This window comes from Cenococcum geophilum (genome assembly GCF_001692895.1).
Source record: "Cenococcum geophilum 1.58 unplaced genomic scaffold K441scaffold_29, whole genome shotgun sequence".
In the NCBI taxonomy this organism is placed as follows: Eukaryota; Fungi; Ascomycota; class Dothideomycetes; order Gloniales; family Gloniaceae; genus Cenococcum; species Cenococcum geophilum.
In genome coordinates this window covers 332,160-358,178 of record NW_027137587.1, presented here as the reverse complement: position 1 = coordinate 358,178, position 26,019 = coordinate 332,160, and the positions used below count along the sequence as shown (strand labels likewise).

The following is a 26,019-nucleotide window of genomic DNA, read 5'->3' as shown; positions in this document are numbered from 1 at the left end:
GGGGCAGTCGGTCGCGTTTTCTCGTCAGTCGCGTTTTCTCGTCGGTCGCATTTTTCATCGCAATCTTGCCTTACTGCTATACCTTATATGCTTCTCTACATCTAATTATCCCTAAAATACTACGAGGTAAAAGCCCTTTATCTTCTTTATTACCTCTATATTATAGCAATATCATAGCTCTATTTTACGAGAAGTTAGACATAGGTAGTTAGTCGTTTTAGTGTATTTTATTATAATCTTGCCTTACTGCCAAAACTTACGTACTTCTCTACGTCTAATTATCTCTAAAATACTATAAGGTAAAAGCTCTTTATCTTCTCTATCGCCTCTACGTTGTGGCGATATCGTGGCTCTATTCTATAAGAAGTTGGACGTAGGTAGTCGATCGATTTTAGTTCAAAATCTACGAAGATGCATTTGAGAATCCTAACTTACGTTCTACGACGATGTATCTCGCCCCTTAATATTCTAGATATAGGGCTATAGTATATATTTATAAAGATATAATTACCTAAAGAATCCATTACATTAAATATATATAATATAACTATCGTGGTTAAGACATAGCTCGTAGAAATACACAAAATTCGATTTCTAAAACATTCAATTACCACCAAAGCGACGCCCATAAGCTCTCAGACGCTCCGCAGAAGATTTGTGGGTGACAGGGGGTGTGCAGGGGGCTGAAGTTAGTGCACCGTTCTAATTGGCTCAGGAGTCCGCAGGAGTTTTTCAGAGTCCGTGCATCACCCCGTGTCGCCCGAATCTTCTGCGGAGCGTCGGATTTATGAGATAAGCCATGAACACCAACTTCTACCTATAACCCCTCAAGTCGAGCCTCCCGGTATGGCATCTAATCCACAATCTATTCCTCTTTGTACGAACTGGGTGTTTTCGAATACTTCCAATGTCCAGTGAGTATCGCTTTCCTCATCTTGACGCACTCGTTACCTCAAAGCCAAAACCCGCTAACTGTTACAGCATCGCTAAGGATAGAGCATGGTTCAGAGACTACACGCCGTACGAATCCGTTGTCGGCGACCTCTACGGAATGGTCAAGGAGAGTCTCGGTGTTGAAGGTATAGGTACCGTCGAGCTACCAACTAAGCGATCACCAAATCGCTCCGGACGAGACTCCCACGGCATTCTATGCCTCACGAACGTGCTCCATGTGCCTTCCGCTCTCTGCAATATCATTGGCGGCCCAATCCTAGAAGACCACAAGGTAACCATGTGCCTTCCGCTCTCTGCAATATCATTGGCGGCCCAATCCTAGAAGACCACAAGGTAACCATGTGCCTTCCGCTCTCTGCAATATCATTGGCGGCCCAATCCTAGAAGACCACAAGGTAACCGCCGGTCCCGCTGGGAAAGCTTCCCTAGGCTCGATCAAGGATCGGAAAGGCCGTTCGGTCGCGTACTTCGATAGCCGCCGCCCTCTGCTACAAGTCAAGCTTCGCGGTCATCCAATTGGATCGAACGTCCTAAAGGATGGGCAGGATTACGTGATCAATGCCATTTGGCCTGATTCTGAGAGGCAGAAGTGGGAAGCTCATCAAGGCCGTACCGCCCATCATCCCGGGCCTATCTATACAGAAAAGGAGAAAGGATGGCTAAAGGAGAACTACCGTAGCGAGTTCCAGTTCCTTCGGGACTTTGGTTTGAGCATTTACAAGGACGAGGATCGTGAAGAGGGCCGCGCGATTCTGCGTTCCTTAATGCGAAGTGAAGAGGAAGAGGAACTCGAGGACGAGGACGAGGACGAGGACGAGGATGAGGACGAAGATATCGAATCCAGCCTTGAAGGACATATGGCCGACTACCACTTCACGGACGCTGAACTGGAATACATTGAGAAAGGGTATGGTAACTCTATGAACTTCCTGTATAGCTATGGACTAAAGTTCTATGATGACGATGATTGCGAGGAGGGCCGATTAATTCTAAAAGGTCTAATGTCCCCTTGAGACAGACGGGATGGGAGATAGGCATGTTACGGGTTGAACCTAGTTTTCTATGTACTCAGCAGACAGTAAGGTGCTTTGTATGGTATTGAATGCCTCACCTAGCTCCAATCAACGCTCGCGCTGGTATTCGGCTTGCTGCTAAGCTACTAAATCAGCTATACAAATTTTCCCGTGGATATCACTATTGATATTTAACTAGAAAAGGCGGCTTCGGCTATTACACCAACATCCAGTTTAAGTCATGTGATATCATGTAAAGTCTGATGCAAAAGAACTATGTAGACTTGTATTGTAGCGTTTAACATTCTAGTAAACTACGTGTAGGTACGCTGCCTCTGAGTTTAGCGCACCACTGTAGTTAGCGTGTTTGACCACTCCCGGGGCCACATCATCGAATTCCCGACTGCATTCCTCTCATTTTCATCTCGCTCATGCTCTGGAGACCATCCAGTGACAACCATCCTCTATTCAGGTCATACATCGAGGCCTAGAAGGGCGGCAGTGCCTCTGATTTCAGCCTTCCAACCCTCAGGAGGCCGAAGACTAGGGGGCGTTCTTGGCGGGCGTTACTGGCTCGCTTTGAGCGCACATACAGATGTGGCTGAACAGGAGAGCCTAGGCGGCGGTTGCAGTGCGTGGTAGGTCGACTTTTCCTTGATGAAAGGGCCTATGCTCGAACTTTCTTTCAGTTGTGCATGTCGCTTGTGATTTCATAGTATCTCTCTCCGAAAAGAAACTGGACGATCACACTTCCATTTTCATATCGGTACTTTGCCCTAATTGGGGTACTGTATTCCAAAGCACATTAATCAAAGCCATGGCCGAAATTGCCGCAGCAGCCACTATCATTCAACTTGTCCAGTTCAGCGGGACTGTCCTCTCAAGTTGTTACGACTATATTAGGAAGGCCAAGAATGCTCCTGGTGATATACAGAACGTCATCAATGATATCAGCGGGCTTGAGGGCATCCTCAAGCGCCTACAATCGCTCACCTCAGATCCTGAAGATGAACGTCATGCTCTATTAAAGTCTCTTGAGGGGCCAAATGGTGCTTTTCAAGCATCCTCCCAGGCGTTGAAGGAACTGCAGAAGAGGCTGAAATCACTTACTGAAGCTTCCAATGCTCGGAGGAGACTGACGTGGCCCCTTGAACAAAGCAAAATTGCCGAAATCTTGAACAAGTTAGGGGAACAGAAACAGACATTCCTTTTCGCTCTCGTTGGAGATCACGCCTTCTCGGACGATGCAAATGCGGCTGAAGTTGGCAAAGTCAAGATAATGTTGGAGGATATGAAGGTCACTGAGCAGCGGAATAAGGTTATCGGTTGGTTAAGAGGAGCTGATCCTTCCACCAACTACAACGCTGCGCGTAAGAAGCACGAAAGTGGTACTAGTGATTGGCTACTTCATTCAGAACAATTTCAATCTTGGGAGGTAGGAGACGGCCAATTTATGTGGCTTTACGGGATACCTGGAGCGGGAAAGACGATATTAAGGTCCGTTTCCCTGTCGCAGCCCAAGGCACCAGGACGAGTCTAATTTCTATCAAGCTCAACGGTGATCCGTCACCTTACCGCTCAATATGATAAGCGTCCAGGCTGCCGTGTCGCCTATTACTACTTCGACTTCAATGACCCCAGAAAGCAAACCGTCACCGGCTGTCTGAAGTCTCTTGTTCAACAGCTCTGCGCGCAGTCGGATAGCGTTCCCGAACCTTTATTGTCGCTCTACGAAGAGTGTAAAGGGAGTGATCCTAGCTCTGCACAGCTGACTGATGCGTTGACATCCATGCTGAGTACCTCATCAAGAGATTTCATCGTCATTGATGCTCTGGATGAATGTAAAGAAGAGGAAGGGGAACGAGAGCGAGAGGCCTTTTTCGAAGCTTTGGCTAGTATCAAAACGTTGGCAACGGGGTCTTACTGCATCTTCGTTACGAGTCGCCCGGAACTGGACATTCGACGCGAAATGATGGTACTTGGAGATATGGTCTTGGAGGTGTTAGGGACCTTAGTGAATGAAGATATCCGATTGCATGTCAAAGCGTATCTAGCGAAAGATGCCCGAATGAAAAAATGGCCAGCAAATGTGAAAGAAGAGGTTGTAGATGCTCTCACGGACAAAGCAAACGGGATGTAAGTATTTCGTAACCTGTAAAGGACAAAAGCTAATTCTGCTAAGGTTTCGATGGGCTGTATGTCAGCTAGATTCTCTCCGAACCTGTCTCAAACCAAAGCTACCAACTATAAAACAGAAACTGGATGACCTTCCAAGAACCTTGGAAGGTACCTACGAAAGGATCTTCAAAGATATGCCACCCGATTACGAAAGGGAGATGCGAACCATTCTTATGCTTTTGGCATTCTCCACTAGGCCAATGACAATCCAGGAAGTCGCAGAGGCGACTGCTGTGGACCTCGAAGCCCAGAAGTTCTCCGTCGAGGAAAGATTTCCTGACCCTTACGATATCCTGGAGCTTTGTTCAAGTCTTGTGTCCTTGTCAGAGCCCAGCTCGGACCCAACGTCAGACTTGAAAAAAGAAAGAGGCTTTTCAAGCATCCCGTGGGCACCTGATGTCAAGATGCTCCAATTTGCGCACTTTTCAGTCAAAGAATACATCCTTTCAGAGCGGGCCCAAAAGGCTATGGCCGCAAAATTGCATATCGAAGAGTCTGTCTGTCAGCGGCAGATCACCGAGATGTGCTTGATATACCTGCTTGACTTTAACGGCAGTCAAAGAGCGAGCAATTTCGACCATGACGAGTTCCCTTTGCTCGCTTATTCCTCCCTACATTGGATCACGCATATGCGCGCAGTGCCTGCGAGTGGGAGAAATTCTGTTGAAGGTCTGCTCGTCCGGTTATTCGACCCTGATCATCCCGAGAGTCTCATGAACTTCCTCAACCTCTACGACCCTGCATCAGTCTGGAGCCTATATGACGACGGAAAGATCGTTTCGATGGGGTTTAACTTGAAACGCAACAGGCAAGACTTCGAAACCCCCTTGTATTACGCCTGCTACTACGGACTTCTTCCCATTGCAACATGGTTACTAAAGGGCTCTGACACTGGACTAAAGAAAGAGGAACTGGGATCAGCTCTCGGTGCAGCTGCCGTTGAGGGTCATCCTGATATTGTGCAGATATTATTAAACGAAGGAGCGGATCCCAATACGCCTTACTGTGCCGTATACCACCGCCCTTTGCATGCGGCCGCAGAAGGCGGACATGTAAGCATAGTGAAGCTGCTTCTCGCAGTCGGCGCCGAGGTCAAAGCTCAGGATGGGGAGGGCGTCACTGCACTCCATCTTGCGGCGAAGCAAGGCAATCCTGAGGTGGTTCAGTTGCTCGTTGATGCTGGACATGAGATGGACGTCCGGGCTTTGAGAATGGGAAATCCCCTTTGTCTGGCTGCTCGGCACGCGAACAGCGAGGCTCTAGCGGCTCTGGTGCGCAACGGCGCTGACGTGAACGCATATTCTGGGCGTTACTTCTCGGCACTGACCACCGCCTGTGAACGTGGCAGCGCAGATTCTGTGAGGATCCTCCTGGATGCCGGTGCTGAAGTCAACACACTGCGTTCGTCGGAGACCCCGCTTCACAGTGCGGCGGAACGAGCCGACCTGGAAATTATGCGCCTACTTATTGCCAGAGGTGCAGATGTTGACGGAAGTGGCGGGACGTATGGCACTCCTCTTAAGGCTTCGATCCAATCCCGCGAACCTGAGTCTTTCCAATTCATGTTGGACAGCGGCGCAGATATCAACGCGCAGGGTAGCACATCGAAATTCCCGGTCGATCAGGCTATCTTCGGTGGCAATCTCGCTGCAGCGGACAAACTCTTGGATTTGGGAGCGCAATTTGGTGACGATGCTCTCCTCGAGGCTTTGGATTATCATAGCAAAGAATACCTGGCCAAGAGACTCCTGGACCTTGGGGCAAACCCAAATGCGGAACATAAGAACCAAGGCAACGTACTCCAATTTGCCGTGGTGTCGAGTTCCGAAGACGCAGTGCGATGGCTTCTCGAGGCAGGCGCAGATGTCAACGCCGTTGAAGGCGAGTATGGAACCGCACTGCAAGCTGCTTGTTACCTAGGAAGCAAGAGCGGAGTGCATCTGCTGTTGGATTATGGAGCTCATGTCAATATGCCAGCTTGCGGCAACTATGGGAATGCTTCACAAGCCGCTGTGGAAGGGGGAAACGAGTCGGTCGTCCAGTTACTTCTCAACCGTGGCGCTGATGTCAACGCAAGAGGAGGGAGATACGAAACAGCTCTACAAGCTGCTGCTAATAGCGGAAAGAAATCTTTGGTACAACTATTTCTTGAGAAGGACGCCGATGTTAATGCTGTAGGTGGCCGGTTTGGAACAGCTCTTTGCGCAGCTCTTACGAGCGGACACGGGGACATTGCCAGGTTACTTCTTGAACACCAAGCCGATATCGAGGAGCAAGTTTCCGCGAAGCTCGCAAAGGCCACGGAGTCGAATTCGATGGAAGAATACTCCTCCGCAATTGCAGCGGCCGCCGGGTCGGAGAAGCCGGGGCTGATTCAGCTCTTGCTGGATCATGGCGTTGAAATCAACGCGGACGGCGAGGCATGTGCCTCTGCTCTCTGGAATGCTGCGGTCTGCTCTGACACGGCTATGCTTAAGTTCCTGATCGCAAATGGAGCAGACATAAAGAGACACGGAGGAAATGCGATCCGTGGGGCCGTGGAAAGACATCACCCGGAACACCTTGACTTGTTACTTCGGCATGGCGCTGATGTGAATTTTGTGAATAGCAATTATTCTTCCAACATCACAAGTCCTGGTTGCGCCTTGCAGGCCAGCATTGAGCGGGGTCGATGGGATCTCATGCACACGCTGCTGGCCGCAGGCGCGGATATCAACCTACAATGTGGCCAGTGGGGCACTGCGTTGCAAGCGGCTATCGAACGCGGGTCAAAAGAGACTGCTATGGACCTTCTCGAGAGAGGAGCCGATGTGAATGCAAAGGCTGGCTACTGGGGAACCTCCCTGATGCAAGCGGCATATAAAGGTGACGAGGACTTGTTCCACACCTTGCTGGACCGCGGTGCGGACGTCAACATCCAGCATGGGCGCTATGGCAACGCACTCCAAGTCGCTATTACGGGGAAATACTACGATATGGCCCACGAGCTGCTGGACCGAGGCGCAAATCCAAATGCCCAAGGGAGACATTCGACAGCCTTGATTGCAGCATGTGGATGGGGAAAGGCTGGTCAACTCGAGCTAATAAAGCGCCTTGTGCCAATGGGAACCGATCTAAACGCATTTGACCAAAAACGCCCTGAATACACAGAGTTCAGTGCGAGTACGGTGCTCTTGAACCCGCTCGGAGCAGCCGCTTATGCTGGAAAAGATCATATTATTCGCTTGTTGCTCGAATTAGGAGCCGATATCAATGCCCAAGGAGGTACTTACGGTAATGTCCTGCAAGTAGCCGTCATGAGCAGGCAGAACGTAGTAGTGAAACTATTGGTGGACGAAGGAGCTAATGTCAACGCTGTGGGAGGCGATTATTACACAGCTCTGCAAGCGGCGGCAGTCCAATACTCCGGTGCTCTCATCAATATGCTCCTTGAAGCTGGTGCCGACGTCAACATTGAAGGAGGATATCACGGTTCTCCGCTCCAAGCGTCCTCAAGCACAGGCGTTATGCGTCACGTCCAGCTATTTCTCACCCGGGGCGCCAAGGTCAACACGAGTGTCGGTAAATACGGTAGCCCCCTCCAAGCCGCCGTGAAGGGAGGAAATCTGGAAACCGCCAGGCTTCTCCTGGAGAATGGTGCGGACGTGGATTTACCAGGTGGGAAATATGGCTTCCCCCTGCAAGCTGCGGCATGCGACACGACCATGGACCGGATCAGTTCGAATGATGGTTCCAAGACCCTAGAGCTGTTGTTGGAGAAAGGTGCGGATGTCAACGCACAAGGTGGTAAGTACGGTACGGCTTTGCAGGCCGCGGCTTACCATAACCCAAAATTCGTTGAAATCCTGCTGGAACACGGAGCAGATCCGAATGCGTCGGGTGGAAAGTTTGGAAGTCCTCTTAAGGCTGCGAGGAAGAAGGGACTGAGCAGGGCTGCGAACGCATTACTGCAGAACGGTGCTAAGGATGAAATATGCGAGTAGGGAGATGTTTGTACTGTTTCGCACTCTTCCAATTTCTTACGTTTTTTTTTTCTTTCTTAATATGCTCATCTGATTTTAGTTAGACAGTCCTCTCGTACTCTTGATCAGAAGAATACCTAGTACAGAGATATAGCATAAACGTAAAACGTTTTGACCGACGCAGATGAGATCTTCTTTTAAGCCATGACTACTACATCTAGTGGAGCTGTTAGCGTTAACGGATATATAAGGCAGTCTGCGGAGACTATTTCTTGAATTCAGAAATTACAATATGGAGGTATCGAGAATAGCAACCTGATGGAAGATTCTAGGTTTGTTTGTCCCCGCCCCCCCAAAAAAATGCCACTTTTGGGCCTCGGCTGGCTGGTTCGTTGTTGCCCTGATCCCGCCCGATTAAAATCCTTCTACACCCTCTCGTCAATTCCGGTGGTTAGCGTGTTTTATTAACTTTCCCTTAAACAGCAAAAATACCAAAACTTCCCCTACAAAAAGGCCGTGCAGACGTGGCTGCGCTAACCACCGGAATTGATGAGAGGGTGTAGTAATAGCCTCTCACAAACATCGCGCCGCAATAGCTGGCAAAGGCTGGGTTCTATCGTGGCCTGTGCGGAGACGGCTTGGACGTGGTCTGCTGCTTCTACTATCTCGATCGAACAATATGGCTTTTAGCCCCGTAGAGGAAAGCTTGAGCTTTATAAGTATACGTATACAAAAGTCTGAATTTAATACCATTCAAGGAAGAAAGCCAGGCTGTGAAAAGCTTTTGTAACTATGGCATGAGTGTTAGAGACACCCATAAGAAACCTAGGATACAGCATCAAAGATTTATAATTCCGATTTGGCAGTCCATTTTATTGATGTGGTCGGCAACGTTACAGCCGTTATAAACTCCACTCTTAGCGATGATTGACCCCCGCCTCAGCCACATCGATCAATAATAACTCGTGGCCGTCAGGCAGCTAAATCAATATACCTGATCGCTCTTCTTCTCCTAGCTTCTCTCCGCAATCCACAGCAAGCATGGCCTGCCCTCTCTCTCCTCTAGAGAACCTCCCCTCAGAGCTTCTCTAGCAGACATTCTCCCTGGCTATGAGCGTTCAGCTTCCACGTAGCGGTCCCGCGATCGCCGCGAAGCTAACCTCTGAGCACATCTTCTAGAAATACAGCACGCAGGTCCTATTCCCCGCGGAAAAGCAAAACACCCGAAGAGCTCCTCTAGCCGGCGAAAAGCAAAACGCGCAACTCCATCCGCGGCATCCTCAAAAGCTCCAAAGCCCCCTCGCAACATTCGCGAGCGCGCCCTCTCCCCCCCACCCCCCGCCTACGACCTCCTCAACACCCGTCTCCTCACCTGGCCACGCTTCAAAGCCAGCATCGAAGCCGGCCTGTGCCCCGCGGCCGCAGGAAAAAAAAGCCCCCAGGTGCATCCGCCGTCGCCGTCTTCCTCAACGACCCGGCCTAGCCACCATACCCGCCTCGCCCTGCGCAGAAATCCGCACCACCATCTTCGCGTACCTCTCGCACCTCCGCGCCTGCACCCTCCCGCGCAAGCTGCTCCGTGCCCTCCCCCTGGACCCCGGACTTGACGCGCTTCCTCTCCTTCCTCACCTGCCTCGGCCTGCGCGCGGCTGAAGGAGGCGCGGTTTGGGATTGCGAGGAGGCTGAGGTGGGTTAGGGGCGGGAGGGAGGAGGCGAGATATGTGTGGGTGGAGGAGGAGGAGGAGGTGGTGGTGGTGAAGGGGTTTAGGGTTGGGAGAGATGGGTAGGCGGTTGTAGTGTGGATGCGGTCTGGTTGGTGGTGCGGTAGGGTGTGCGAGGCGATCGTCGGGTTTTGTGACTTAAGAGTCGGGATAGCCTTATGTTATACGAGAATATCTATATAAGGACATGACTATACTTCTCTGTGAAACTTCTATGGCTTCGGTGGTTAAGAGATGCACTGGTTAGTCTTCTCCTTCGAAGCAGTCAGCAGAAGCTTCAGGAATAAGAATTGCATTTTTCTACGGCTTACATAAGAGACTCCGCTTGGTGTAGTTGGCTTATCGTAAGTCAACTCAGCCTCGAATCAAATTCGAGTTCAAGTCTAATATTCATAGACGTTCGACTGTAATTGTATTCTTGCCATCGAAAGGTCCCTAGTTCGATTCTGGTAATACCTAGGCTTCTTTAGGAATTTCAACAAATACTAACAAGTTCAAATAGGGAGCGGAGACAAATGACCACATTTTTTGTGGTGTTATTTTTTGTTACTAGCCGAGTGGATGATCATTAGCGAATCTTAGCTAAGCAGGATATACACATCTCCGAAATCTAGCGAGGCGCAATCTCATCTAGCGATCAACCAATAAGTGACCTGCCAATTAAGCAATGGAGGGATCTAAGATGGAAACTCGATATGAGACGCAGTGCAGTGCAGTACCATTCTTGTTGAAGCGTGGTATGTTGGAAAGGTTCGTTATGGCACAGCACTGTATTTTGATGATCAATTAGACACAACCAACACATACTCCAGCAGGCAATATTGTGGGTCAATATTGCAATTAGTTCAACTCATAAATTGATATCATCATGGCTCTAAAGCGGAAATGCAGTTCTCTATTTCTACGCCCAGAAATATATTAGAGCACGTGTATTCCCCCATAACATGACCAGTCCATCCACACCCAAGAAGTAGCGAAGGCCCAAATGCACCAGCTCTAGATGGGGATCAGCGACAACTCCAGCAACCAGCGGCAACATCATTTTACCCTAACCCGTCTCGACATGACTTAGACAGAAAAGGGACTCATGAACAAGAGAACGTACGCGCAATATAATACAAACTTAACCGCTGAACTCCTTGATGTCAATCTGCTTGCCTGAGAGAGCAAGCGGCACGATGCCGCTGACGTGCATCTCTGGGCCATACACGTGCATGTTGAGTCCGAGCTCCTGACCTACGCTCTTGATGTTCTTGAGACCTTCCTGGTAGTTGGGGCCTGCACGACGGATCCAGATCTGGACGTTGTGCTCGTTGAGGATGGGAGCGACCTCACGCAGAGCGCGGATGACACCTTTGAATGTGGAGGCAACCTGTGCGATGTCAGCAGGCATTCATCCAAAAAGTTATATAGTTGTAAGACTTACGTTGGTGAAGTTGGCAATACCACCACCGATGAAGAGAACCTTGCCTTCAGGGTGGATCGGGGCCCGAAGCATGAGGTCAAGGACAGTGCGAGCGTAGTGGAAGGTCTGAGTCTCACTGGGCGCACCGGAGTATTCACCGTAGTTGGCGAGCTCGCTGGCGAATCCGGCGGAGGCGATAGCATCGGCGTACACGACGGAAGCACCACCACCAGCAACGAGAGTCCACACGCGACCGGTGGCATTGAGAATGGTAAGCTTGAGGGAAGCACCAGTCTTAGCATCCATCTCGGCGATGTATGCCTCTTCCTTGCTCATCTCACGACCGAAAGGAGCGGGGAACTCCATTGGTGGGCCGGCGTCGATGGTGACCTTGGTGTCCTTAGAGGCAAGCTGAGGCAGGCCGAGGGCGGTTGCACTGCGAGCGATAGCCCACTTCACACCGCACTCGAACTCGGCGGTCTGGTCAAGTTTAGCAGCAAGATCCAGGAAGTGGACTTCAGCGGAGGTGGCATCGGCGTTGGGGATAACAACGAGAGGGTTGATTTCGAGGTAGCTGGAAGAGTTATGAGCAACTGATGGTTATAAAGGTGGCAGCGGGACTTACGTGAACTGGCAGTCGACATAAACGGCATATAACCTCGAGATGAAGTCAACGAGGACATTGTGCACACCCTTGGGGACCTTCTTCAAGAGGGTCGCGGCGATTTCCTCATTTGAAGGATATTGAGTGAGGTCGACAGGAATGAGAAGCTTCTCAGCCTTCTCATCGACATCACCAACGTCAACACCACCTTCGTGGGTGAAGAGGATCCAGTCACCCTAAAAAAGGGAATGTTAGCATGATTACGTGATAGGGCCGTTGCGAACCGAGCCTTGAAGCGATGCCGCGAAAGAGTCGCAACATATTCTAGGGAACAAAAACGATCTGCGGCAGACAAAAGGGACCGATAATAGATAATAAGCAATGCAAAGCACGAGACATGTCTGGGTGGCTGTAGGTGTGTGCTCTGTGATGGGTCTGGATAACTTTTCCCTTCGCCCGTGGGAAACAAAACCCTGGTGAACTCCCGCCGCCGCGAAGCCTGCTTTACGCCAGCCTCCAAAACTTCACAGCACTATTTCTCCAACCAATACAACAAATAATTGTCTGTTTTGCGAAGCCAAAATGGAAATGGTTGCAATTCGAAGAAAATGCGGAAATGAGTATTTCGACATACCTCTCGCACCGAGTTAATGTTGATGTAATATTCGGTATCCTGAGAGTGCGGCACGAATGGCTCGACCAAGAACTGCCTTAGGACACCCTCGACAGTCTCGACCTTTTGAACCTTTCCTGCTCTCGCCTCGATCCACTCGCGTGCCTCTGGCCATGTCTTGTTCAAAGCAAGAAGACCGCTCTTGCCTCGCCTCTTGATCAATTGATCGGGCTTTGCGACGAACTTCGAGTCTTTGGTGAGCAACCACGGATATGTGGCCTCGGCCTGGTCTAGGACGTCCTTGACGGCGGCATCCGCGGGGAAGTGCAGAGATGCGAGTCTAGGAGCTGGGTTGTGTGTGGCAGAGGGAGGGAGAGGAGTGGGCTTGATGACGGGAGCGCGTGTGAGGTGGTAGTTGAGGATGGCCTTGCCATCGGCTTCGAGGATGGATTTGGCAGACATTGTGAGTGAGTTTTACTGAGGGGGAGAAATCTAGAAAGATTTGTGAGTTCTACCTTCTATCGAAAATGGGCTCGACAGCTGATGAAAAGGTAAGGCTCGAAGGGAATGGGAATATCCACAAAACAATAGTGTCTGAGAGGATTGACAGCTGCAACGATGATTGTACCCGAAGAGGACGGGAAATTATTGGACTTGGAAGGCAGGCTTATGAAAGTCCGAAGAGGCTACTCGGAGGTGCTGGTGGAATCCCGGCCGCACATTGCAACCCGAAAAAAAAAGCGCTGAGCACTTACCTAGTCACTGTTGAACTGCAGGACTGCAGAGGGAGGGGGGAAAAGCGAAGAGACGGTTTGGGGTGAGAAAGGCAGGGTCGGGGGGTGTCTGACAATTGAGTTTCTGGTAGTCAGGCACAGTTTAGGGATGGCACTCCAAATTGTTTTCTGGTGGGTTGACCGCAGCTTTCTTTGGGATCGCGCTAAACACCCGAAGGCCCTCACTTCGTTGGGAAAACTTGGGAAACGGACACCGAGACCTGAGCTGGACCGCAGTTTGACTGAGCTCAAAACGACGCCTCCAGTCCGGAAGGCTTTGCGCTCGACGACAAGCCGCAAAACCCAAGGTGCGACTATTTTCTACGATAAGCCCGAAGTCAGCCAGCTAGTCGTTAGGCATTTCGCAGAGTACACGGATCCCCATAATACCGCCCCGCCCCGCCCCGGCAAGTGGGAGATTATCGGCTCAACCCCAACAACCCAACACCGAAAACCAAAAGAGTCGGACCAGAATTTCGGAGAGCGTCATCTTCATCATCCATCTCATCACAAAGCTCCACCCTTCCACTGATTTTCGAGAAGCTTTCTCTGGGACAACAAAACCCAAAAGGTCAGTTGTGCTTCCTGTTTTCTCCCCATTCTACTCCGTCCGTTTACACCGCCCCCATCACCTACCATATTTTTTTTCTCGTATGCTCGGCTCCAATCCTCTCACGTCAGCTCAAGCTCCAGAATCCGACGAGGCTATCAAAATCCGCTGCGATCTCGATTACTGACTAGTGTTCTAAACTCAGATAATATCACCTCTCTTTTTTACCCTGACTGTTGTCAACATCTCTCGCAATGCCTTCCGCCGTGCCTGCCACAAACAGCGCACCCACAACCTCTACTGAGGGCGGTCTGTCTGCAAACGACAACATTCGCCGTTTCGCAGCTCCTAGCAGGCCGCTGAGCCCCCCGGCCGAGCACACTCTCTTCCATCCAAAGACGCGATGCTTCGTCTAGTGAGCTTCCCGCCTCGAATTGAGTGGAGATAATCGGAAAAAGAGACTAATTGGAATTTTAATACAGCGGTCTCCAGCCTCGTGCTGTGCAGGGCATGCTCGATTTCGACTTCATTTGCAAGCGCAAGACGCCTTCTGTAGCTGGTATTATTTATACGTTCGGAGGTCAATTCGTTAGCAAAATGTGCGTTTAGCCTATTGGAGCTTGCCCTATGAGATATCTCGGATTGCGCGTTACTAATCTACTTTCTGCAGGTACTGGGGGACAAGCGAGACTCTGCTGCCAGTCTACCAATCCGTGGAGAAAGCCATGGCCAAGCACTCCGACGTCGATACCGTCGTCAACTTCGCCTCGTCCCGCAGTGTGTACAGCTCCACTATGGAATTGATGGAGTTCCCCCAGATCAGGTCAATTGCCATCATTGCCGAAGGCGTTCCCGAGCGAGTAAGTTTACCTAACACATTTTACATGTTTTCTACATATGGAAATAAAGTTTAACATGGATTTCTAGCGTGCCCGTGAAATTCTCCATGTTGCCAAGAAGAAGGGCATCACCATCATTGGCCCGGCCACCGTTGGTGGAATTAAGCCTGGCGCATTCAAGATTGGTAACACTGGTGGTATGATGGACAACATCGTTGCTTCTAAGTTGTACCGCCCTGGTTCCGTCGCATACGTCTCCAAGTCTGGTGGTATGTCCAACGAGCTTAACAACATCATCGCAAACACAACCGATGGTGTGTTGGAGGGTGTCGCCATTGGTGGTGACAGGTACCCCGGAACGACCTTCATTGACCACGTTCTCCGCTACCAGGCCGACCCCGACTGCAAGATCATCGTCCTGCTCGGTGAGGTTGGTGGTGTTGAGGAATACCGTGTCATTGAGGCTGTTAAATCGGGTCAAGTAAACAAGCCCGTCGTCGCGTGGGCCATCGGTACTGTTGCTAGCATGCTGAAGACCGAGGTCCAATTCGGTCACGCTGGTTCTTTCGCAAACTCTCAACTTGAGACTGCTGCGATGAAGAACAAGATGATGAAGGAAGCCGGCATCTACATCCCGGAGACATTCGAGGACATGCCCGGCATGCTGGCTCAGGTCTACCAGAAATTGGTCAAAGATGGCACCATTAAGCCTAAGGCTGAGCCTGTTGTCCCCAAGATTCCCATTGACTACTCTTGGGCACAAGAGCTTGGTCTAATCCGGAAGCCTGCTGCTTTCATCTCTACCATCTCTGATGACCGTGGCCAAGAACTCCTCTACGCTGGTATGCCTATTTCCGATGTGTTCAAGGACAACATTGGTATTGGTGGTGTCATGTCGTTGCTTTGGTTCCGTCGTCGTCTTCCCGACTACGCCAGTCGCTTCCTAGAGATGGTCCTCATGTTGACTGCCGATCACGGTCCAGCCGTGTCTGGTGCTATGAACACTATCATCACCACGAGAGCTGGTAAGGATCTCATCAGCGCGTTGGTCAGCGGTCTTTTGACCATTGGCTCGCGGTTCGGTGGCGCTCTCGATGGCGCCGCAGAGGAGTTCACTAAGGCCTATGATAAGGGCCTGAGTCCACGTGACTTTGTGGACACGATGAGAAAGGAGAACAAGCTCAGTAAGCGTCCTTGTAAGTGCTTTGATAAATCATGTCCTAACATGTCCTAGTTCCTGGTATCGGCCACAGGGTTAAGTCACGTAACAACCCCGATCTCCGTGTGGAGCTCGTGAAGGAGTTCGTCAAGAAGAACTTCCCTAGCTGCAAGATGCTAGACTATGCGCTTGCGGTCGAGACGGTGACAACGTCCAAGAAGGACAACCTGATCTTGAATGTGGACGGATGCGTGGCAGTCTGCTTCGTTGATTTGATGCGCAACTGCGGTGCCTTCAGCGCCGAGGAGGCCGAGGACTACCTGAAGATGGGTGTGCTCAACGGTCTGTTCGTGCTCGGCAGGAGTATCGGTCTGATTGCCCATTTCCTCGACCAGAAGAGGTTGAGGACTGGTCTGTACAGGCATCCATGGGACGACATCACCTACCTGCTACCAAACCTTGGTGGCGGTGCGCCTGGAAACGAGGGCAGAGTAGAGGTCAGTTTGTAAAAGAACGGAACGGAACGGGAATGATTGAAAAGAGAGGGACGAGTTTAAGGATGAATATTTTTTCTCCGGATCTGGGAGGGAGTTGCTGCGGTTACTGCGGCTTGGGTGTTCATTAGAGTTTTAGCAGTGTAGCATACGACTCGGGACGTCTGGGTAGAGTTAATATCATCTGATGAATTCACCTTGGTTGCTTTATGAATTGCCCCGTATGAACGACTAGGACCTGACGATCAGTGGATACAGGGTTGTGATCAGGCCGGCGCCGTGCCACTGCTAGCAAAAGCTAGAGCAACGCTGCTAACTTGGAGGCGTCGGTGTTCTTTTTCTATCTAGGAACAGGCGCGATTGTGTTATAGCCGGAAGATCAGGCGTGCCAGGTCCCATCCTAGCATGTCAGACAGTGCGGTGCCGGTTCACTATCGTTCGCTCGTGTTGGTGTTTCTGTGCTAGCCTTACTCAGTGGGTTGGCAGGCGGGATCGGCGCCAAGCTGATAATCGGCTTCCGCTTCTTGCATTCGAGATAGTTCTTGGCACGCACTTTACCTAGGAATTGGATTTTTGATTTATTTGCATAGTGTGTATGTAACTAACACGTAAAAGATGACTCGAGGATGAATCGAAATTTTTACACATAGCTCTTCCTCGTTCCCAACTCCATCTCGATTTCCATTGTCAACATCTCCAGCTTCCAACCTCTTTCCATGTTAGGTATTGCCATGATACCTCGCCGAACTTCCGCCGGGAAACTGATCGCGTCATCGATGAACGGGCAACCCGGCTAGGCATAAGTATTCCTTCCTTTCTCTTTCTTCCTAGTTGTTGAACGCCCAATTGGCTCAAAAAGACCGGTCCTTCTGACGAAGCCAGATAGGACATATTTTATAGGTTGACACTAGTTCTAGTTTTCTCAGTCTAAGGGCTTAAATACATTGCCTATCCATTGTGAACAGACTTTATGCATAGTCGTGGCAAGTGGTGACCAACTCTATATATATTATAAGCCCAAAATATATTAGTTATACTTATTTACTTTACCTAATATATATATCTATAAGCTGTATATAAGGTATATAGGGTATAGAGGTAGAGTATATTAAAGATAAATTGTTATATTCGTTGATTTTAAAGCTACTAAGTTATATTACTAATCTCCAATAATTTCTAAGCCAATTTACCTCCCGCGAAGTATATAAAAGGAAGCTTACCCTAAAGAGGTGGTGAGTAGGGAGGTAGTTTGGCTCTTTAGCTTATAATGCTACCTCAAGTATCCCTCTTCGGTCAAGTAGCGCCATTACTTTATATCTACAAGTTAAATTCCCTGCTGCTGCCTTAAGCACCTCTTCTGTGATCTGGATATTGTCCCCTCCTCGGTCGAGTAATAGTGCCATTATTCTTTCTCCATACCCCAGACTTCCTGCTGCTGCCTTAAGCACCTCTTCTGTGATCTGGATATTATCCCCTCCTCGGTTAAGTAGCAGTGCTATTACTTTAAGTCCATACGTCGAATTCCCTGCTGCTGCCTTAAGCACCTCTTCTGTGATCTGGATATCGTCCACTCTTCGGTTAAGTAGCAGCACTATTCTTTCATCTTAATACCAATTTCCTGCTGCTGCCTTAAGCACCTCTTCTGTGATCTGGATATTATCCCCTCCTCGGTTAAGTAGCAGTGTTATTACTTTATCTCCATACCAATTCCCTGCTGCTGCCTTAAGCACTTCTTCTGTAATCTGAATGTCGTCCCCTCCTCGGTTAAGTAGCAGAGCTATCAATTTATGTCCATACCACGGATTTCCTGCTGCTTCCTTAAGCACCTCTTCTGTGATCTGGATATTGTCCCCTCCTCGGTCGAGTAGCAGTGCTATTACTTTAAGTCCATACGTCGGATTTCCTGCCGCTGCCTTAAGCACCTCTTCCGTGATCTGGATATCGTCCCCTCCTCGGTCGAGTAGTAGTGCCATTATTTTAAGTCCATACCCCTGATTTCCTGCTGCTGCCTTAAGCACCTCTTCTGTGATCTGGATATCGTCCCCTCCTCGGTCGAGTAGCAGTGTCATTACTTCATCTCCATAGTCCCAATTCCCTGCTGCTGCCTTAAGCACCTTTTCTGTAATCTGGATATTGTCCCCTCCTCGGTCAAGTAGTAGTGTCATTACTTCATCTCCATACTCTAGATTTCCTGCTGCTGCCTTAAGCATCTCTTCTGTAATCTGGGCATTGTCTCTTTTTAGAACGAGTAAAAGTGTTACTATTTCTTTACCGAATGACTTTGTAATAAGGACCATCTCTTCTTCTAGGATCTGGACATTGTGTTTTACTCGACTTAATAGATTTTCCATCATCTCTAGTGCCTTTGCGCTTAACCTGCCTTTATCCACGTAAATTGACGCTAGGTTGGCTATGCTGCTCAGCGTATCTGGATGATCCACCCCTTGCACCCGTTTTCTTGTCTGTATTACCTGCAAAAATAAGTCTTCTGCCTTTTCTAATAGGTTTTTTTTCTTGTATATAAACGCCGGGTTCTCCATACATGCTAGCTTGTATGGGTGCTCCTCCGTAGACGGTCCCTCATAGGCCTCTATTATTTCTTGAAACCTCTTTCCTGTCTCTTCATACTCTCCCGCGTCTTGTAAGATTAGTGCTACATTATACAAGCTGGTTATTTTATTCGAAGCTGTCATCGAATACTCCGATACCAGAGTATTGATCTCTGCCAAAGCTTCGTTGGACTCGTCCCAGTTCCAGGCCAGTAGAAAGTCACGCGAGAAGCTTTCCATTGAAGGCAAGGATCCCTGGCGCTCAACATATCTACTCTTTGTTTGTACGCCCTGCCGAGGAGTAACTGCGATCACGATAACAGTAAAATGGTCCTTGCGTGTTCTAATGATGGTTGGCTTTGAAGCCCCTTGTAGAAGGCAGACGGGGTCACCATTCCGGATGGGCTTTGCCGAGGCCTGGAGAGTCCATCGATTGCCCCATTTCCTCCTATACTCTGACGACCTAGACGTATTCTTAAATTTGATAGTCACGTGCTGTCTATCATACCGAGCACTGTCACTTTCTACCGAGGACACCTGGCCGAGAATAAAGCCCTTGGTTTTGATCACTGCTATCTCTCTTTCATTCCAAGTCTCTACAGAGATTTCTTTGTAAAGAAGGAATCCAACAAGTCGCAGCAAAAGTTCTTTCCAAGAGACCTGGTAATTAGGCGATAAACCAGCTGCGCTGGGACCTTCAGAGCTCATGCCGAGCAAGGCATAGATCTTGTCGTGGCGCCTAGTAGCCTCGCGGTTATGGTACATATCTATCAGCTCGCCTAAAGAGACTCTGCTTGGCAAACTCACTGCATGTCTAGGTCGGAATATTGCTCCCCTTATCAGATAGACTGCTGAACGGATCAGACCCTGTAAGCCTGGAAAACAGGAAAGCCCCAATTTGTTGAGACCTGAGCAAAAGGCGTATCCGTTCATCTCTGCAGAACCACACATGATCAGAACGCTTCGCGCTGCAGCGACTTCCTGAAGCACCTAGATCGACTTTTAGTACTTTGCGGATATTGTCGAGTATTTGCTCCCTTACCTAGATGCGCCGAAACCACAGTCGTTCAAGCAGTTTGAGAATTGCTTTCTGGCTCGTTTCTTCTATCAACGAATTCGTAAACTCATCTTCTGCAGCAATACGTATGTCTTCGAACGCTTGATCGCTATTGTCTGCCGCCTCTCCAAGCCAAATGATTACATGGTTTGCTTGACCATAGATCTTCGCCATATACTGAATTTGGTGCACTTTCTCTTGCTCATTTGCTTGGTCGATGCAAACAGCATCTACCCATATAATTCGTTCGATAGAGTGATTTCGAAGATGTAGCAGCGCCGTGTGAAGGTTTTCCGTGATGTTGAAGCAATACTCGCCTACAAAAATAGGCACGGTCTTGTTTGGATCGCCCCATACGTAGGATAAAGCTTCGTACAGGTGAGTCTGTTTGCCTGATTCAAGGGTGTAGTCGAAGAGTTGGCATTTGATAACGGCAGTCTCGTCTTTATTTGGCATTAGGCGAAGCAAGCGAGTGCTGTCATGTCCCGGCAGAAGCGAAGAATAGCTGTACGGATCCATAGTCTCTTCAAGCGTAAGTCCGACCAGACCCGATGTGAAATAGTTGAGTGCGGAACAACTAGGGGTGTGCAGTTCTTTGTGCGGATCGATAGAGGGTCGTGAGACAAGGTAAAACAGCGGCACCACAAAGTCCAGCAGGGAAAGTTACGGCTGCCGCGATGCTGGCTGCGGCCGAGCCCATCATGGTGGGGCGACATGTTGCCTGTCAGTTTTCACATAACTAAAGCTAGACCTTCTCTACGTGAATCAGTACAAGCCCGCTGAGGCAGAGGAGATATTAAAGCGCGCACTGCAAGGATACGAAGAGACAATTGGTCTGAAGAATACATCGACATTGCGCAGGTCTAAGCTGGTTAATTGTTACACCTCGCGGGAGAGATAGGCTGAATTGGATGGGACTGTAATTCTTTAAATCCTTTATTTTTTTGGGGACCTGGCTAAAGTGCGTGCCAAGAGCTTCAGGAAAACCGTGCGCTAAGAATTTCCCGAAAGCCAAAAAACCAGAAGCTGCTAACCTTCTTATCGCAACTAAAGCCGGGGTCGCAGCTCGGCAAGGTTATGGAAAAGCTCGGCGAGGTCACAAAGTTCAACGGGGTCAGAACTTTAAGTTTGACTTTGTGACCTTGCTTAACTTCTGACCCTGCTCAGCTTCCGACCCCGCCGAGTTTGTGCATATGTAGCGCATATACCCAAAAAAATTAATATATAGAATTTAAAGTATTTAAAGTATTTAATAAATAACGAATATAATAAAACACTTCATATGCATATGTAGGGTATATACATCCCCTAGCTGTAGTATAAAATACGCAAGCTAAGTTATTAAAACATGGCCCGTGCATACGCGTCGCATATCCATAATAATAGCGGTTACACCATAACTTCTCCATAACACCACACGCCACGGGTATATTCTATATAACCTACACATAAGCGTTACATATGCTGACATAGTGCTAGTTAAATTTAACTACTAAACTTTATTCTCGTATATGCCCTGCTTACGCTCACCATAAGCCTCTTAATTATTAATTTTAATAATCCGCAGGTGGCCGGCGCCAATAACCCTAGTACCTTTGGCTACTACTATAGTAAGTATATGCTTTATATATGCCTATAAGAAGCATATACTAATAGAAGTATACAGGCCCGATCCCTAACCCTAACCCTAATTAGGTAACACTAGGTTAGTTATAGAGAATATATATATAAGGTATATGCTCACAATAGACAAAGCACGCGCCGCAGCATTAGTAGCTGGTGGAAGGCGTAAGTAAACTAAGCGCCGTATATCTATAGCATATGCTAACCTTATACAGCCCTAGCTGTGACGGTATAGAACAACGTAAATAGGTGCCAGAAGAGCTTAACGTAAAGAGTGTGTATATACTAAGCGTAAACTAGACCTACCTAATCCCGCATCCGTGTTGTCTGCTATTAACTCCATAGTATAGGTTATATATCTATACCTTCTATATAGCATATGCTAACAAAAAACATAGCTGCGATATTGTAGTAAATAGCACGCAGATATGCGGCCAGGTTTTTACCGCCTAGCTAAGCGTATATTCCGCATACGCATAGCATCTGCTTTATCTACTAATATAGTTGTAGTACTACCGCCATATCCGTAACGAGCACAGCGGTGCCTATATGTATTACCGTATAATAGCAGCTAAGGTATACGCTTACCATATATAGTGATAAACCCTCCTACTACTAATATGTTGGCCGTAGAGCTGATTGCGGGAGAGAAGTATATGCCTAGTATATGCTATGTATATACAACGCTAATACAATATAGCGCCCTAAAGTATTTTGTTTTGTCTGGCGGCTAGCGGGATACTAGGTACCTATATAAGCCTAGGTAGGTTATATATATACAATATATATATAGTACTAATACTAAATATAGCTGTGGCCCTTTAGGGTTAAGGATTGCGGAGTATATAGACGCCTATACTTTAATCGCGTATACTTACTCTATACCCAGTATATACCTAGCCCAAACTAACTAGATATAGTACCTAAGACTAGGGGTTTACTGCCTAATTTGGCAGGCAATTCTATCGCAAGGTAAGAGCACTAGTATCGCTTCTATATATACGCACCATACCCTAATATGTCTATCTATCTATATATCTATATACTTATTCCCCCTAAGTTTAATTTTAGACCTAATAGTACTTGTAGGCCTAAGGGTAGCGTATACGAGGGATAACTATAGCTACTACTAGGACTACTGCCCGATTCAGAAACGAATACTTATCTCTATATTTAGGACACTGGCAAAGTCTGACTTTATATAGGCCCTGCATATGCGTCACTAACACCACCACTTAGTTATATTGCTAGCTTATACGCGCATATACTACGTATATACAAACCCCTAATGTCTTCTACTAACTATAGATTAATATATGCTTATACTAGGCGTATGCTAATATAAGAGAAACAGTATATCGGCCCGTCTACTCCTTTAACCGGCTTAAAGCGCAAGGTTAGTATTTTACCTGCATATATTCGGCATATGCTAACTATATACATAGCGTGGCCCGACTCCCCCGGGCGACCGTAAGGAGTCTCTCTTACCGTCTACCCGCCGCTAAAGGGGCAAGTTTTCCTTACATATACTCTATATATGCACTACTAATATTTAGCAGCAGGGGGTAGAAAACCAGCCGGCCGTTGTTGTAGTAGTAGTAAGAGCTCTAGTAAGTCTAGTTCCTTCTATTGCGTATATTATGCTTATGCTTTATATAAGCCACGGGCGGAACCTACTAGTTATCCCGCCTCTCCCGCACTATATAAAAAGCTAGTATTAATCTTTAAGTTCTAGCATACGCTAGGCCTATATACTATATACGTAGTGCGCAGTATATATAGTCGGAGTTTTAGTAGAGTTTATTCGGCGGATAGGCTAGGCATATACCTAATATAGGGCACCGGCCGATAGGCCTATATTAATTAATTCTTTATTTATGGTAACAGAACTCTACGTAATATTTATTATGTATATACCTTGCATATACACCTATATGCTAACACTATATTCCTACGCCCACTTTTTAAGCTCTGCTAGTTCCTTTGCTTTATTATATACGTCTTTAGCCTATTTTAATTCATTAATTTGTTGCTCCATATTTTCTATATATAGCGTATATGCCTCCTTTTCTAGCTCCTTTATAGATAGGTAAGACCTATGCCTCTTACCTGCAGTCTGGGGGGTTTAACTTTAAGATAGTGGTGGCATATATGCTGTATATGCGGTAAATATACGCGACGTATCCGATACTAATGCAATATTATTATCTACTGTACTTATCTGCGATATATTCTGTCTACTAAATATAGTAGGTTTAGGGGTGTTAAATGGGTTCCGAGGATTTTAGGGAAGATTTAGCCTAGGATTTCTAGCTTGCCGCTTAGCTGCTTTCCGCTATTTCTACGCTGCCTAAGCTTAGTATATACTTTATATTTACATTATATATATATATATTGTTTCCGTAGCTATACCACTATCCACTTTAAGTTGTAATAATTTTTCTATATATTATCTATTCCTGCCTCTTTATATAGCTCTTATATATCGAACATTTCTTATATACGGAGTTTAAGCCTTTACTAAAATATTAGAATATACGGTGCATATACAGAGTATATGCATTTACTGTAGCACTACGGCAAGCACGCATAACTTTCAACCGGTAAAGTTATTATCTTAAAAGTAACTACTTTTACCAATTCTAGTATGCTTCTGTGCATATGCCCACCACTTATAAGGGACCTTTAACTTTTCCTTTGCAAGCCCGGCTAGTATCTATATTTTCTTCTTATTGTTTATCTAAGACGTAAGCTCCGGATACAGTGTACATATACTTTGCATACGCGCGATTAGTTTCTACTCTGTCTCCGCTTCCTATATCTGCTCTATAATATATCTTGCTTTATAAGTTAGAAAGCGCTTAGCAAAGTTCTATTTAATATATACTAGGCAGAATATAAGTATATACTAAAGGTGTTTATCCTATTTATGGGATGGGTTAAATATATATAGGTAGTCCCTAAAGCCTATATGTTATAAGCATATATTAGGCGTATGCAAAGCGTATACCAAACGTATACTTACCGCTAGCTTGTTTCTTATATATATTAACGATAGCTATACAAAATCCGGTTCCGTAAATATATGTAAATTATATAGATGATTAAGCAGCATTACCTAAAACCTTAAATACTAGCTTAAACGTCTTTATATACGCAGCACGTATTTCTAGGTTAAGAAAGGCGTATACCTATACCTTGATTCCTATTATCGGTATTAGCGTATATATGGCATATATATAGCATAGGGCATATATATATTTAGAATTCTTATCCCATCCTACAATTAAGAATAGATTTGTTTTACCTTAAACCATCTTAAATAATAGGTCCATTTCCATATATGTTACGTGTTGGAATGCCTTGGCTTGTGCGTACATATAGTATATAATAAGGAAATGCTCATTATCAAAGTTATAAATTACCCGAATCTATTACTCGGTGTTCTCTTTATATTAATTAATAGAGAACTCGCGTAGTATACCTGCTCTACTTAGTCTTTATATATGCTTAGCATATATCTAACCTATACTTACCTATATATGCCGTCCCCTCTGGGAATTGTACCATCCTCTCCTTTCTAATTAGAGCAGTAATTCGATTCTTAATATTAAGACTACTATACACTGCACGTAGTGTCTGCGCCCTATACTTCCTATATAAAATATAGTACTACGGTAATAGGATAAATCGACCTATATAATAGTAAGTAGTTTTATTTATATATACTATGCATATATAGGGCATACGTATAGTAAGGCTTAGGACTTCCACCTGCCTTATTGCCTTAACTACGTTATTAGCAAGGTTAATTAGTAGCTTTATTAGGTACAGTGGATAATATATATAAGAATTCCGTGTAATAAGGCAAATATAAGGATATTGTGCTATATTAACAGGAATATAACAATCTAACTATGCACCGTATGCGCGGCCTACTACCCTGCCTTAGCCTTACGGGTGGTTAAATCCTGTGTATGCTTAGCATATGCATAGTATATGCAAAATATATACATTACGTACCGCAATATTTTCGCTTTAATGTTGCATATCTAATATAGGTACATTCTCGTTTAATTTCCTAAACTCCATATTTAATAAGTAGATGAAGGTATTAAATATCTACCTGGGCAGTTGTCGGTAATAAAGGCTAGGCAGTATACTATACTTTAGTATTACTACTGCTGGAACAACCGATAAACTCTACCTGTATATAATAAGCATATATTATGCATATACTGGCCATATGCGTACTCTATGCCGAAAAAATATCATTAGTCTGCTTTTACTACATACACGTTCTTATATACTAGGGTAGATATACTACCACCATAATTATAGAATACTGTGGTAGTAGCTGTATATTATAAGCATATGCCTAATATATATAGACGACGCTTACTTCTCTGTGCTTTGCTTAAGCTTTTTATTAATCTCTACTGCCTAGTATAGATGACTACTACGCTTTTAGAGGTCGTTAATTAATTTAAGCTTAACCTAATTATATGCCGAGTATATGCGGAGT

The 26,019-nt window shown here is 46.9% G+C and overlaps 9 protein-coding genes across 9 annotated transcripts; 7 read left to right on the top strand and 2 right to left on the bottom strand.

Moving 5' to 3' along the window:
* Window positions 1-804: 804 nt before the first annotated feature.
* On the top strand, window positions 805-2,270 carry K441DRAFT_638970 (uncharacterized protein). The gene is made up of 3 exons (XM_067646557.1): window positions 805-914; window positions 982-1,225; window positions 1,350-2,270. Exons 1-3 carry the CDS (start codon window positions 847-849, stop codon window positions 1,965-1,967), a joined length of 930 nt encoding a protein of 309 aa, XP_067502451.1. The 5' UTR covers window positions 805-846; the 3' UTR covers window positions 1,968-2,270.
* A 988-nt stretch (window positions 2,271-3,258) lies between these two features.
* K441DRAFT_613645 (uncharacterized protein) lies at window positions 3,259-4,107 on the top strand (the record flags this gene model as incomplete). Its single annotated transcript, XM_067645648.1, has 2 exons — window positions 3,259-3,464; window positions 3,519-4,107. The coding sequence occupies 2 exons, from the start codon at window positions 3,259-3,261 to the stop codon at window positions 4,105-4,107; spliced, it is 795 nt and encodes a 264-aa protein (XP_067502450.1).
* Window positions 4,108-5,989: 1,882 nt separating this feature from the next.
* K441DRAFT_488128 (ankyrin) lies at window positions 5,990-6,289 on the top strand (the record flags this gene model as incomplete). Its single annotated transcript, XM_067641960.1, has 1 exon — window positions 5,990-6,289. A coding segment is annotated over one exon (300 nt), but the record flags the coding sequence as incomplete, so codon positions are not given.
* Window positions 6,290-6,835: 546 nt separating this feature from the next.
* Window positions 6,836-7,150, top strand: K441DRAFT_484877 (ankyrin; the record flags this gene model as incomplete). Its single annotated transcript, XM_067641920.1, has 1 exon — window positions 6,836-7,150. A coding segment is annotated over one exon (315 nt), but the record flags the coding sequence as incomplete, so codon positions are not given.
* Window positions 7,151-7,459: 309 nt separating this feature from the next.
* K441DRAFT_489497 (ankyrin) lies at window positions 7,460-7,789 on the top strand (the record flags this gene model as incomplete). Its single annotated transcript, XM_067641968.1, has 1 exon — window positions 7,460-7,789. A coding segment is annotated over one exon (330 nt), but the record flags the coding sequence as incomplete, so codon positions are not given.
* A 488-nt stretch (window positions 7,790-8,277) lies between these two features.
* Window positions 8,278-9,056, top strand: K441DRAFT_151348 (uncharacterized protein). The gene is made up of 2 exons (XM_067640193.1): window positions 8,278-8,554; window positions 8,664-9,056. Exons 1-2 carry the CDS (start codon window positions 8,426-8,428, stop codon window positions 8,895-8,897), a joined length of 363 nt encoding a protein of 120 aa, XP_067502446.1. The 5' UTR covers window positions 8,278-8,425; the 3' UTR covers window positions 8,898-9,056.
* A 1,705-nt stretch (window positions 9,057-10,761) lies between these two features.
* On the bottom strand, window positions 10,762-12,946 carry K441DRAFT_662130 (ATP-citrate synthase (ATP-citrate (pro-S-)-lyase)). The gene is made up of 4 exons (XM_067648991.1): window positions 12,472-12,946; window positions 11,859-12,073; window positions 11,255-11,807; window positions 10,762-11,200 (listed from the first exon to the last, which is right to left on the bottom strand). Exons 1-4 carry the CDS (start codon window positions 12,910-12,912, stop codon window positions 10,952-10,954), a joined length of 1,458 nt encoding a protein of 485 aa, XP_067502445.1. The 5' UTR covers window positions 12,913-12,946; the 3' UTR covers window positions 10,762-10,951.
* Window positions 12,947-13,780: 834 nt separating this feature from the next.
* Window positions 13,781-16,458, top strand: K441DRAFT_638933 (putative ATP-citrate synthase subunit 1). The gene is made up of 5 exons (XM_067646556.1): window positions 13,781-14,188; window positions 14,256-14,372; window positions 14,444-14,633; window positions 14,701-15,796; window positions 15,847-16,458. Exons 1-5 carry the CDS (start codon window positions 14,028-14,030, stop codon window positions 16,278-16,280), a joined length of 1,998 nt encoding a protein of 665 aa, XP_067502444.1. The 5' UTR covers window positions 13,781-14,027; the 3' UTR covers window positions 16,281-16,458.
* A 2,188-nt stretch (window positions 16,459-18,646) lies between these two features.
* K441DRAFT_567912 (uncharacterized protein) lies at window positions 18,647-19,579 on the bottom strand (the record flags this gene model as incomplete). The annotated part of the gene is made up of 1 exon (XM_067643814.1): window positions 18,647-19,579. A coding segment is annotated over one exon (933 nt), but the record flags the coding sequence as incomplete, so codon positions are not given.
* Between the last annotated feature and the right edge of the window lie 6,440 nt (window positions 19,580-26,019).